Source organism: Heterocephalus glaber, unplaced genomic scaffold (genome assembly GCF_053883595.1).
Source record: "Heterocephalus glaber isolate CG9 unplaced genomic scaffold, H.glaber_assembly_v1.0 deba00001481, whole genome shotgun sequence".
In the NCBI taxonomy this organism is placed as follows: domain Eukaryota; kingdom Metazoa; phylum Chordata; class Mammalia; order Rodentia; family Bathyergidae; genus Heterocephalus; species Heterocephalus glaber.
This window is the reverse complement of record NW_028258317.1, coordinates 65,164,502-65,178,604: the sequence shown is the minus strand read 5'-3', so window position 1 is coordinate 65,178,604 and position 14,103 is coordinate 65,164,502. Positions and strand designations below refer to the sequence as shown.

General features: G+C 43.3%; 2 protein-coding genes across 2 annotated transcripts; both read right to left on the bottom strand.

The window, feature by feature from the left end:
- Window positions 1-4,000: 4,000 nt before the first annotated feature.
- LOC147825995 (spermatogenesis-associated protein 31D1-like) lies at window positions 4,001-5,003 on the bottom strand (the record flags this gene model as incomplete). Its single annotated transcript, XM_087184167.1, has 1 exon — window positions 4,001-5,003. A coding segment is annotated over one exon (957 nt), but the record flags the coding sequence as incomplete, so codon positions are not given.
- Window positions 5,002-9,080, bottom strand: LOC101705483 (spermatogenesis-associated protein 31D3). The gene is made up of 4 exons (XM_087184158.1): window positions 8,879-9,080; window positions 7,777-7,816; window positions 7,147-7,207; window positions 5,002-6,841 (listed from the first exon to the last, which is right to left on the bottom strand). Exons 1-4 carry the CDS (start codon window positions 9,056-9,058, stop codon window positions 5,299-5,301), a joined length of 1,824 nt encoding a protein of 607 aa, XP_087040284.1. The 5' UTR covers window positions 9,059-9,080; the 3' UTR covers window positions 5,002-5,298.
- Between the last annotated feature and the right edge of the window lie 5,023 nt (window positions 9,081-14,103).

Sequence of the window (14,103 nt, the reverse complement as noted above, 5' to 3'; positions counted from 1 at the left end):
CCATATGACAAAGGTTCTGCTTGTGATGATGCCCCTTTCTTTGCCTGACTTCTCCTGCATCCACAATATCACCTTTCTCTCTACCCAAAACAAGTTCTTCCCCCCGCCAAGTTACCTCCTTTCATCTACCCTCTATTAACTATGGAAGGTCTTTTCAGAAAAATCACTCTGTACACCCTTGCAGCTCTAGTTTCATTTTGTTTATGACAAATCTGGTCCTGATAGTGGAAGTTTCTAGGACTCGCAAGTATAAAAGCATCCATTAAAGTGTAACCAAGATAAGCTCCACCAAAAAATGTCCAGGTGATAAGGGGACCATAAAACGGACCACTGGATATATTCTTCAAAAGTAGCCATGTCAAAAAAAAAAAAAAAAGCCAGAGAAACTGTCTTAGATTAAAGGAAACTAAGACACATGACAACTATGAGATTCCAGACTGCATCCTCTGGACAGAATTTTTTTTTTTTTTTTATATCAAGGATCGAACTTGCACTTATCAGGCAGGTGCTGGAACCCCTAAGCTAAATCCCCACCCCTGAACAGAAATTTTAAAAAAACACTTGTATACTGTTGGATAAGTTTAAAAAATGGAATGTGAATGAAATTAGTTAAAAGTTTTATGCCTGCATTAAATTCCCCAATCAAGATAATTGAGTACATAAGAGAATTATGTATTTTTATTAATTCGTGTTTAATTTTATAGAATATTGGATTTCAATGTGATATTTTCACACATGCCTATAAGATATTTTAGTCATATCCATTCCTACTGTTACCCTCCTTAACACCCTCCTTCCCCTTCCCCCTTATTCCCATCCTCTTGTCTAATAATAGTGTCACTTTTATTGTCATGTAATCTTTTTTTCTTTTAATATTCCACATATTAGGGAAAACATGCAACATTTGAATTTCAGAGTCTGGCTTATTTCACTTCAAATGATCATACCAACATTTTCTTAGTATACGATGAAATATTCAAGGAAAAAGCACATGATCTATGACACAGACATGATATATAACATATTCAGTAAGAAATGCACTTATCTTGATATGTGTGGGGGGACATGAAGAGGGAGGAGAGAGAGAGAGAAAAAATGGCAAATATTTCAAAATATTAATACTAGGTAAATCTAAAACTCTACACTATTGTTTACCATCCATACAACTTTTCTATAAGTTTGATTGCTTTCAAATACATTTCTAATTGGATTTGTGTTGTACTGAGCTCTGACTAACCTTTGAGATATTTTACTTTATTCTCACAGCTGCCCCCACCACACCTAACCCTCATGAGTGCTCAACACCAACTTTACAAGTATCTCCCAAGATCTTCTTTCATTATGGAAGCACCTAATATTTTAGTAGGCTTTTACAAAATACTAGAAAATCTTCCCTTACCCCCATTGTCTGTTAATGACACACAAAGAAAATGGTAAAGTCTCAAGGAACCACATTTACACCATGTAACACATGTCATGTCCAGTTGCTATCTAAGTTGGTGTCACCCTGTCATGTGTCTTCTGGAGGTCTGTGGTTTGCAGGTGCTCAGTCCACTTTGGTAAGTCACTTACATGTCCTCCACCAGATTTTCATTTTCCAAAAATGTATTGACCCCTTTTGCCATCTTCTTTCCTGTTCTTGTTATCCTCAAGCACCTATACTTTTTAAATCTTATACTTTTTATGTTTTATTGAAATGTTTCACATGACATACATACAATTCACTAAAGTGTATATAGCTAATAATTTTTGTATATTTAGAGTTGTAAGTCTATCACCAGGGCCCATGTTCCTAATATCCCCTTTGAGGGCCTGTCCCCAAGGATATAAGTTCCTTCCAATAGGCCCCTCCCTCCTAATTTTCCCACCATCTGGTTGGTGACCAATCCTTTAACACAAAAGTCTAAGTCCAGGTCTAGATGGTAACAAAGCAAATTATCTGATAGAGTGATGGCAAAGTATTTAAATGGATGTTGCCCTTTATATCACAGTGTAAATGATGGGGCACACCATCTTGTGCAAGTTGAGATGAGGATACATGGGAGTTATACAGTTCTATCTGCTCCAAATGTTTAAACATTTTTGTAATAAGTTTTTTTAAAACAAAAATTTCAATTGGCTCATGTGTGGAGAGGGAAAGGCTACAAAGGATGACTGGCAAGAGCTGGACTACAGGTTAGCTATTTCTCCAAAAAGACATTTTAGGAATGTCATATCTTTCAGGTTGGGATCATGGAAGGAATATCTTTCTGTATAATTGGAAAAAATGAGGGAAGGAGAACTAAATGCAGTTTTTTGAAGGTATTTACAAAGTTCTCATCTGATGGCCTCTCTTTCCTCTGTGAGCGGTGAGTCCAGGATACCATCTGAACAAGTAGAGATAGCCTCAGTCTCAGGAAAACACAGGTGGATTGAAATCTACGTGAGTCTTAACCTAAGCTCCATGAACTTTGTTCACGGACAGTAGGCACAGGATGATTATTTGTGGAATGAATGCTTTCCAGTTATTGCTGGTGCTGATCATGAATTTATGGTGGGGGCAGTAGACTTACAAGATTATGAGATTAGTCCAATAGTGATCAGTCACTTACACGAAGGCATTAGTGGAAAGACAAAGAGATGGGATTGTTACCAGACAGGGAGGATTGATGGACACTAAAAGACGCCTATTTGGAGCTGAGCTTTTCTTCAAATGTTGGTTGGTTGCCTGAGAAAACTAAAAGGGGAAAAAACAAAAGCAGAACTAGGTAGATAAATGAATAAACGCAGGAGGGAGTGACCTAGAGTTGAAAGCAGGACAAACAGTGCATACTAGAAGGGTGGAATGACGTGCACAACTCCAATGGCAGAGGTGTCCCGGTGATAACATTCTAAGACATGACAGGAAGTGAATGAGAATGGCAGGAAAAAGCCCAAAGATGGGACAACTGAAGAATTTGGAAGCCAAATTATGGGCAACTCTGTTGTGGATGTTGGGCCCTGCAATGATTCCTCACCTCTGCAGGCTTCTTGCCCTGGGACTCTCCAATGTTTTGTCCTTCCCAGAGCCTCTGGAGAGTATGCTTTCTAACTGCAACCCTAAGCTTCAGACATGCACTGCAAAGTCAGTGGCATGAATCTGGACAAAAACAATTATGGTAGAATGAATGGACACATATTTTGTTTTTGTTTTTATTTTGACACCTAGCATTCACAGATTTTTGTGGAAAAACCACTTCAGGAACCTTCTGGGAAACTCGAAACATTTATTAGTCCCTGTCTGTACAAGAAGAGTTCCTGCAGTGGTTTAGATCTAAAATGTCCCCCTAAACTCTCATGTGTTTATAAGGTGATTGGATCATGGGGTGCTGTATTCATCAGTGGATTGATGAGTTTAGTAGCTAAATGTGCTTTCAGGAGGTGGGGTCTGGTTGGACATCAGTCCTGAAGTGGGGGTGGGGTATGAGTGTGTTGGAAGAGTGTGTTTTTGTCCTTTACCTGTCTGCTTCCTGGCTGCAATGGGATGAGCAACCTTCCTCCACCATGCCTTCCCACCATGTGTTTCTGCCCTGGAGCCAGCCATCTTTAGAATTAACCCACTGAAACTTTGATCCAAGTAAACCTCTCCTCCTTTACATTCTGGGTGTCAGGTATTATTCCCAGCAATGGAAATAATACTTAATTCACTCTATTCTCCAAACCTTACCTCTCTGTTCTCCTCTCTTAGGTACAGAAGTCCAACCTTCCTCATTGCAATGAATGAAGAGGAAGGTATGGGTAGCTACACAACGTCATTGAGACTAAGTTAAGGGTAGCAAGTGCAGACACTTCCTCACACTTTAGGGACCAAAGGTTCTTTGGGGGACATGTGATGCCTCTTCAACAAGAGCTCCACAATGCTGGTCACCCCTAGAACCCAAAGGGGCAATCAGGGAGAACTGTACTTATCCCTTTCCATAAGCTCAACCCCAAGTTTCCCGCAACCTATGCCCTCCACACCATATACACAAAACATTGCTTTATTCGGATTTTATTGGGGATCACCCATATTTTCAACAGGGAAGGGATTATTTGGGGGGAATAAAACTTTTTTCCAGCAAATTCTGGTGAAGGACTTTTGGAAAGGTTGTAGCAACTTTCTGGTCTTTGGTGTTCTCAGGAGAGCCAGTTCTCCCTCTAACTGGGCCCCTGCTCTGCACAGAGGCTGATGAGCAGCTGGCCTTTTTGAGGGGGCTTTCCTGGCCTCTATGTTTGGTCCTCAGACAAATCCATTGGAAAAAGGGTTTCACGTTGTCTCTCAAAACATTGTCAAGAGGGGGTTGTCCCTTCAGTGCCAGGGTTGAGGAGGACTTGCTCCCACATGTCTTTTCTAATGTCCTGTCTTGGTCAGGACAGCTTCTTCTTCTGTGGTGGGATGCATCCAGCCCTCCATCACCGCCACTGAGGTCTCTTGTTTTGAGTGTCAGAGGACACTCTCTTTTTGCTTCTGGAGCAAATTTCCTGTCTTGATACTTGCATAAAACATGCTTAGGGACCCAGGGCTCTTGACCCTGTTCCATGTGGGATTCTGTGTTGTCCAAGTGGGCATGCATCATCTGGGAAGCTGCCATGTTCCCACAGGAGGCACCCTGATCATGACCAAGTAAGTTCTTGGTTTTCAAGTTATTAGAGGCAAGGGACACATTCATGGGAAGGTCCTGGGGCTGGCCCTGCTTCCTGCTTTCTATTTTACACTTCAGCTCATTATGCAGCTTATTTTGATGAACTGCTGATTTTAAGTCTTGGGGAACTGCTGTTCTTGTTAGAGGCTGTTTAGTGGTCAAGAAAGTTTCCGGTTTTCTTGTATTCATGTTGTCACTGCAGGAACTCATTCTCTTTTTTATTTTAGGACCAGCCCCAGCTTGCCCTTTGGGTGACTTTGGGTGGCATCTCTGGTCTTGTAGAGTCTGCTTCTGACCCACTGTATCTGTGTTGCTGTGTACGGCGAGCAAAGAACCCCATGTGCCATCCCTCTCATGGGTGGTTTAAGAGGGTGACTGTGTTTGGGCTCCCTGTCCTTCCATGCCTACCGAGGCCACTGGATTTTTCCCCACATTTTTCCAGGGCTTTCTCTGAGTAAGAGCCCTGAGCACTATCTATAATCCTGTCATGGCCACTCAGCAGGTTTGGGGGGCCACCCTCTGGACTATGTCCCTGGTTCTTCCCCACTCCCTCCTCTAAAGGCACCGTTTCTGAGCTCCTCTCATAGAAAGTTTCAGACTAGCTCAAGTCCTTGTTGCTCTGACCCTTATACAGAGAGATCCAAGACAGGCCATAACTTCATTTGGACTCAGAGGTCTCAGGGACCTGACTCTGAGGCTGCATCATTGACAGAGACTCATGGACTCTGCGGGGCAGGCCCCAGTAGTGTTGAATGAGCCTCTTCTGAAGGTGGTGTTCTAGTTTCTTTCGAAGCTCACTGCTGCAGGGAAAATCTCCCCGTAGGATGGAAACTGGCACATGGGCCTTGGAGGCCTGCTTAATCAGTGAAAGCTTAGGAGCTGGAGGACAAAATTCTTCCTGAGATCTTCGGACCACAGAAGGTAAACCCCACACGCTTTCTTGTACTTTCTGTAGCACATTAATTTCCAGCTGTTGAATTTCAGAAGGTGTAAGAAGAGACTGTACCTCACCCTGGGTGCTATGAAAACACACTCCACAGCTTCTAGGCTGGCATTGAGGAGAAAGTAGCAGAGTTGGGGGTGGGTTCTGAAGTGGGGCCTGGGTCTGCATAGGAAGGAGATCGGGAGGCTGAGATCCGGACAGAGTTTGGGGCACGGCTTCAGGTTGGGCCTCAGGCAAGGACAGAGGTGGAGGGTGTGGAAGGACCGGGGATTCCTGGGCCGTGGAGGTGTTGGAGATTGTATTAAAGCAAATAAAGATTGAAGACCAGTTGCCTGATTCAGGTACAATGGGGTTCAGTGACTCTCTGTGTAGAGATGCAAGACCCCTGAAGAACTGGCTGTGTGTTTGCTCTAAATGAGCCTCCAAGGTCTTAGGGCCTGGGGGCTTCAGATGTGTGTGAAGTCCCTCTGGTTTGCCCTCCCTGTTCCAAATAGGAAGGGTGCATGCAGAATCCTGCTGATCAGTAGCTGACTCTGATCTTTTCCATGAAAAATTTAGTGGGGAGTCTGGCTGATGTTGCTTTGGGAAAGATTCTGTTCTCTTTCCCTTTCCTTTGCCTATCAGCAAATCAGGCCTCTTTTTGATTTGTCTTTCCAGGAGGGCCTGGCTGTCAGGGCTGAGAAACTTGAGGTTTCCAGGCTCTACAAGATGAGTTTCAATGTCTCCCTGAAAAGAGACATCCATAGGATGAAAATTGTTAGTGCAGAACCCACCAGGGTTCTCCACTGATGAAGTGGTTTCTGGTTGAAGATCCGGTTTTGCTTCCTGAGTGTAATGAAGCAGGGAAGGGGCAGAGGCAAGTGGCTGTGGTGGGAAACAGTCCGCTGGGGGTCTGGAGTCTAAGGGAGGAATAGGCTCTGCTTGCTGAGAGTCATCCAGCGGCACAGGTGTCAGTGCGTCCACTAAAGAGCTGACTGGGTCAGGTGGGAGAACAGAGGGTGGAGGTGGAGAAGGCCTAGGCACAAGGGCTAGAATTGCATTTCCTGGAAGGACTGTTGAGATGCCAAAGGTCTCTATGCAAGATGACTCATGATCTGTGGAAGTCCAAGAGGACACAGAGTCACTATCAGCATCTTCCAGGGATGTCTGAGAGAGCACTCGCCTGACTTTAGCTATTGTGGTGTTACACACGTCACAGAGGGGGTCTGGACACAGCAACTGACGAAGGTGGTTAATATCAGGATGCTGGCCCAGGGGCCTGCAAAGACAGAAAATGCAAAGTTATGGCCAGGACCAGTACAAGGAAAGGAAGGCCTTCTGTCCTGATTAGGGTGGGGCCACCTGACACCTCCTACACCCTTGACAATGCCCCACAGCCATGACCTCACAAAGCACAGGCCCATGACCTCCCAAAAAATTCATACTTTCTCTCCAAGCCTTCATTCACATACTTGTTCCTAAAGCTACCCCAACCTTGACCACCACAGACTGCACTGAATCCCTGGGATGCACAGAACATATGGGGAAAAGGAATAGTAAAGAAGGAAGTGAGTGGCTAATCACCTTTTCAGAAATGAAAGCAGCTTCCTCCCCTCCTGTCTTTCTCTCAGGCCTGCTCTCCAACCTGAAAAACCAATGGCTGACATGTAGTAAAGGTAGAAACACAGGGATCTTATAGGAGTCTCTGTATGAGAAACACTTAGGGTATTAAAGTCTGAAAGTCCCAGTAACAGTAGACAAAGCCTGATGGTTAAGGATAATGTTGAGCATTCACATGTGCATGTGCTTCCTCCAGTATGATGCTTAAAATGACCATGTGGAGCACAGAAGTCAGGGTTTACCTCAGAGCTGAATCTGAGTGTTCGGGAATAAAGTACTTTACACAGTGTCAGGAGACAGAAGTTGTGTCTCCAAAGCAACCAGGAGTCCTTCCTGGACAATTCACACAGCAGCCTGTTTGGCAGCTCCCATTCATTGCCAGGACTGTCACTGCTTCACCATGGTGGACAGAGCAGGGCTCTGAAAAGTGTCTCGGGTTTCACGCCTTCCTGTGGGCCTCTCCTCTGAGGGCTCTGTGTTCTGACACAGCCTGTGTTTAACTGCTAACATTTCCAGAGCTCATGACCTGGAACCTCCTGAAAAAAGTAGGAGGGGTCACCTTGGAGACCTGAGGTCAAAGAGGAAGAATCATACCTTTAAGTGTTCTGCTTCTCCTCCTCCTCTTTCTTCTGTGCTGTAAATGAGAGCAAAAAGAAAAGAATGAAAGGCTGGGGTTCATTTATCTCACTCCTTTCTCTAGCAAGCTCAGAAATTCATTAATCATTTAACTCTCTATTTTAATTACGAGTACAAAAATCATTTGACTCTTTTTACTCATTTAGTCTTTTTACTAATTTTTAAAGATTATCAGTTATTTTCTCTTTTTACTCATTTAGTCTTTTTACTAATTTTTAAAGATTATCAGTTATTTTCTATTTTTCCATCTCTGAAAAACTCAAAGGATGTTGTCTGCAAGATCAGCACTTGATATTCTCAGTCAGCAGTACTCTCTGTTCCAGGAGGGAATAGAGTCTGAGATAACAGTCACGACTATGCTCCTCCAGGGGACCTTGTGTCCTGGGGACAGATCTCAGGCTCCAGGCTCTGTTCAGAGGCTCTGAGGTCAGGGTTACTCTCCCAATCAACCCAACAAGAAGGAAGGCTTGGGGAAGGAACCAGACATGGGACTGGGACTGGTGATCAAGCATCAGGACAGACTGTTCTCCTGCAGAGAACTTACAATCTGGAACTGATTCAGTCAGGACCAGGGAATGATTCCTTGGGATCTTATCCTAGAAGTTTCTGCCACTCCCAGAGAGGTAGTGTGTAAGTTTTAGAGCAACCCCACAGCATTCAGAAAGATGCCATTGGGGTCTGTATCTAAGAATGATGGGCCACAGCTCAGCCATGGCCCCATATAGCTATTTAAGAAAAAAAGAGATTGACCCATGCTTCCTTACCTTTGGAATGTCCCTTTTGTCCCAGGAGGTTGGTAAAAATGATTTCAGCAACAGATAGCAAAGAAGCAAAACAGCAACCCCGCACCATTCAAAAAGATACCCATGCTTTCTTACCTTTGGGATGTCCTTTTTGTCCCAGAAGGTTGGTAAAAATGATTTCACCAACAGACAGGAAATCAGCAGAAAGATACCCATGCTTTCTTACCTTTAGGGTGTCCTTTTTGTCCCAGAAGGTTGATAAAAATGATTTCACCAACAGATAGGAAATCAGCAGAAAGATACCCATGCTTTCTTACCTTTAGGGTGTCCTTTTTGTCCCAGAAGGTTGGTAAAAATGATTTCACTAACATATAGGAAGTCAACAGAAACAGCAACCCCACAGCATTCAGAAAGATGCCATTGGGGTCTGTATCTAAGAATGGTGAGCCACAGCTCAGCCATGGCTCCATGTATCTATTTAAGAAAAAAGAGAACATTTTCCATTATCTGAATTGCAAGGCTGCCAGAGGCAACTGAGTTCTGAGGGTGCAGGAGCTTGACTATATACCCTCGCCTGCATCACAGAGCATGGGAGCATCACAGAGGGGGCGTGAGGGTGGGGCAGGGGAGATCTGAGGAGTGTGCTCACTGCCCCTCCCTCATCCACCGGCACACCAGACCCCTCTGTCCGACTGTGCTCTTCCATTTCTCAACTGACTGCCCTGTGGGACATGTAAATGTGGTGTTTTCCTAAAAGGGTCTTGTCCTGAACAAAAGCTGACAAGATCTGCTCTACCCTGCAAATGTCCAAAGTCAGCTGTCACATTCTGTTCAGGCTGTTGTCAGATTTAAATAATCCCCAAATCCCACACATCACCCCCTTTCTATACCTCTCTTCAAAAGTCTTTATCATCCTGACAGCTGTCCTCTGAACTGTCTCCTAATGTCTCACAACTTTCTAGAGCTATAAGGCTGTTTATGTGACATCCACAGCTAGCACTCTCACTTGGTCTCCTTGTGGATCAGAGCCTCCTAGCCAGGTACTGTCTCTTTTCAGTTATGCAGGAGCAGGGAACCTACCTGGAGGACAAAATCTGCCATGAGCTGCCGTGTCCTCTTCTCCTTGACAGGCAACCTCAGCCCAATTTTTATTTCACAACTTTTTACTGGTGGAAATGAGGAGAAACAGACATCAGCAAGTCTAGGCTCTGCCCTTAAGGAGCTCCTGCTGAGGAGGCTATAGAGACAAGTTTTACACAGTTCAAGAACCACACATGTGCAGAGGAGCGGTCCATCATGTTTACTAACTGCCAAACAATCTGAAATAGATGGGAGGTGTGGGTCCTTACTGCTGGAACATCATGCTCCTCACCCAAGGCTTCCCTGCCTCTCTCCTCAGCTTTTAATTTGAATTAATGAGTCTTCAAGAAGATGGTCAAAGATCAGCTGTTCTCTTCTAACATAATATCATTGGTGGATGTCCTTACATGCATATGTGCCTGGAGTTAAAAACCACAATAAGTTCCAATAATTGAAGGAGTTGTGCAGTTACGAGTATTTGCTTTGACCATTAAATGATGGCAAATGTGGAAAGTAAAGAAAAGTTGTTTTTGGTGCTCTATCACTTCTCTGGAAACCGCCTTTCCATTAGCACCAGTGTCTTTATGATTTTTCTCTATCATCCTCTGAAGCCCTGCTTTTAAAACCCATGAAGTACATCTGACTCACCATTGGGCATAAGTAAATAATAACGTTTAAAATGTCCTCTCTCTTAGGAATACATCTCACACATTTACATCTGGCTAACTACTAATGCGGGACACTTCATGCAGCTATTTCGAGATGGGGGAGGTGGCTTCTGGCTCACTGAGCTCTCATCGCCCCATGAAACCCTCCCAGGTGATGGGCATCACCATGCAAGTCTAGTCCTGAATTTCTCACTGCACTTACTCATATTGATGGGGAAAAGTTTTAGATAATTTAGTAGATTGAATATTAAGGTAGGTGTAGAAGCAAAATAAGTAATGTGTTCCTTTAACATTTGCTTTTCCCATAACTCTTGTTGTTTAAGGTGACAGTTATCTGACTCTTTAGCCAGTAACTTCATTAACCTTACAAAGTTGCAAGGGCTGGGGTGAATTTACAATGTATATGGCCTATCTTGTGTCTGTGACTTGTAAATAGGAACTGGAATTGTATTTGCACATCAAAGACCACTAGGGATGAGATAATGGCTAAAAAGGATATAAAAAGGAAATGCTGAACAAAGGGGTACATGGATACTAACCAGACTGGTTTTTGGGTGGTCCTGCCCACTTCCAAGTAGAACTTTTATTATTCTGTGTCTCTGTGTATTTCTTTCTGAGATTCCAGAACATTTGGTTCCTTGACCAGGAACTAGGATTGAAATAGCCCTTTTGGGTATCAGCCTGAACCCCACCAGAGGGAGCAGCTCTCCGTCTCCTCGAGAGGAAAGGAACACTCCTGGGACTAATTACCTAGGCTGCTCAACAGGACATGGAGACCTGCTACCCACTGTGGATTGCCTGAACCCAAGGCAGAGGATGACAGAAGGAGGGCTGCTGCTGTTGGTGTCTCATCTGTGTCTTTCCTTTGCTGGGTGAGAAACCCCAGGAAACCCCTTAGTTGTTAACTTTTGGTTTTGCTTTGGTTTTACTTTGTGAATTTGTATTTTGTAACTTTGGGCAAATAAAGTACAGGGACCTGATCACCCCTTGTGCTTTGCCATTTGGGAAGATAGCTCCTCCCATTTGTTTTGGTTCACTTTGTGAACTTTGGGCAAAAATAGTGCAGGGGTCTGATGAACCCTTGTGCTTTGCCATTTGGGGAGGTAACTTCTTTCATTTGTTTTGGTTACAGTTAGGGGGTCACTGGGAGGGAATGTGATAACTTCTGAATAAATGTGTGAGTGAAAGAGTTCGGGATAGGAGAGTATGTGGAACGAACTGTGGAACAAGACAGAGGGAGGAGGCGCTTGCACGTAGAGTCCTCCCCAAGTTCCAGAACTTGTATGTGGTTGCATTTAACAAAGGCATAATTGTGAGCTTACGTGACAGCCCATCTTAGCCTGAACAGACCTTAAAGTCCCCAAGAGGCCTGCAGCCAGGGAAGCAAGTGAGTGACCCCCCACTTTTGTTTGTCCTGCATCTCTGTACAAGGGTACCCATACACACACCAACACTCTGATTGGCCAATCATGGCGACATAAACATCTCATCCGACTATTTTGGAATCCATCCTTAAGTATTTTAAGAAAGGTTTTACTGGAAATTATGGTATTAAGATTAAAAACCCCAAAACTTAGAGCCTTTTGTGAGTTAGAATGGCCCGAGCTTTGCCTAGCTTGGCCAACTGAAAGATCCCTAGATGAGGGTCTCATCTGGTCCATCTGGCTAACAGTCAGCACCCCGGGATGGGAACATCCAAATCAATTTCCCTATATTGATTTATGGCTCAGATTGTGCCACAGAATGTCTCCTTGGCTTCATATATGCACCATGCACCCCGGAAGCAAAAAACAAAATCTTGGTCTTCCATCAGAAAAGGGATGATGCTGAAAAGAAACTGGTCCTTTCAGATCTGGGCCAAGAGAATTTAAACTTTCTCCCTCCTTTTGAGTTGCTAAATTCACAGGTGTGGAGGAGTTGGGGACAAAAGCCTGAGAACTGCTTGGCCTTAGAGCACCAGAGGGTGCATGCTGTGGTCAGACTCAGAGAGGATCAAATAGAGCTTACACTCAAATTGGAAAAAAGAAAAAAAAATTGAAAAGAGAAAATCAGTAATGGATCAAAAACAACTAAGAAAGCTCTGAAGGGCATAAAACAAAGCCAGAAGAAGTAAGAAATTTTATGAGAGAGATCAAGTTACAAATTTTAGCTAATTGATAAATGTATCTGTGTTTCAGTTTGAGTTGATGTTTAACTGGTGTGCTTAAAATATTTCTTGTACATTGCAAATTCTTCAATTGTAATTATAGGGTTAACTTGCTCTTTTCTGTACTTTGTTGATAAAAATCTCAAGGTTACTACCGTTCTATTGGCAGCCAACCAAATTTAAAGTGTAACAATCTGAGAACAAAAAAGGGACACTTTAAAATTTTAACAGCTAAAGACAACTTTGTGATAAAAAGTCTATAGTAAATGAGATTTTTAAAAATATTAAAAAGCTATAAGTAAAAGAGATACATTTTTTTTTTTGGTACCGGGGATCAAACTCAGGTCCTTGCGCTTGTGAGGTGGGTGGCGGAACGACTGAGCTAAATTTTTTTATATCAAAATTGTATCTCTTGGGCCGGGGATTTAGCAATATTTGAGATTTGACTTAAAAAAAGGACAAAGGAGGCTAGGTCCAGAGAAAAAAAAGTCATTTATTCTCTGCCAAGACCGCTCCAAAATGCTTCAGTTATTTGATTCCATCTTTGCTACCCATTGTCCTAATTGGGAGGACTATAAAGAACTTTGTAGAACTTTGCTAACCTCTAAAGAAATGCAGAGAGTTTTAGGAGAAATTAAAAAGATTAATGCCCCTAGAATGCCAGGAGACATGCAAAATCCAGACGCTTGGCATTAACAGCAGTTTTCAGTAAATATGCAGCCCAATTGGAATCCCAATACCCCAGTAGGCCAGGAGAGTTTAAGAAATTATCAGACGGCCCTTCTGGCAGGGATACGGGCTGCACATAAAAGACCTACAAACCATGATTAAAGTGTCAGAGACACAACAGGAGCCCGATGAGAGCCCTGAGAAATTTTATGAGAGACTCTGCGAGGCCTACAGAATGTACATACCATTTGACCCTGCTGTTCCTGATAACCATCAATCAATAAGACCTTTATAACTCAGTCAGCTCCAGACATTAGAAGAAAGATTTAGAAGCAAGAAATTTGGGAAGGCATGAATATAACACAACAGTTGCAGTTAGCTAGGAAAGTGTATGTGAACAGAACATCAATGAGAGAGACAGAAAAAGCAAGGAAGGAAGATGAGCGAGATAAGAGAAAAGCCAGATACATAGCAGTGGCCATGGGAGCCAAGGAAGAGAGGGAGAAAGAAAGACAGGGAACAAAGTTGGAAAATAGAAGAAAGGTTTTTAAATGTGAGGACTTAGATTGTGACCAGTGTGCATACAGCAGAAAGAAAGAACATTATAAGAACAAGTGCCCACAGCTCAAAGAAAAGAAAAAGCAGGAATTAAAGGGGAAAAAAGAAAATCATTTACTTTGGGCTGTAAAACAAAAAACAAGCTTCTAAGAAACTAAAATTGACTTTGGCAGCTGCCCCTGCCCTAGGCATACCCTATGCGGCCTTTTACTCTATATGTGACTGAGAAAAGCCATGTGGTCCTTGGAGTGTTGACCCAAGAAGTAGACCCATAGAATCAACCAGTGGCTTACTTGTCTAAGAATTTAGATCCAGTACAAAAGGGTAGCCTCCTTGCCTTCAGGCCTTGGCAGCCTCAGTTTTATTAATCTAAGAAGCAGACAAGCTAACTCTAGGTCAGGAACTGACTATGCAGGTTCCA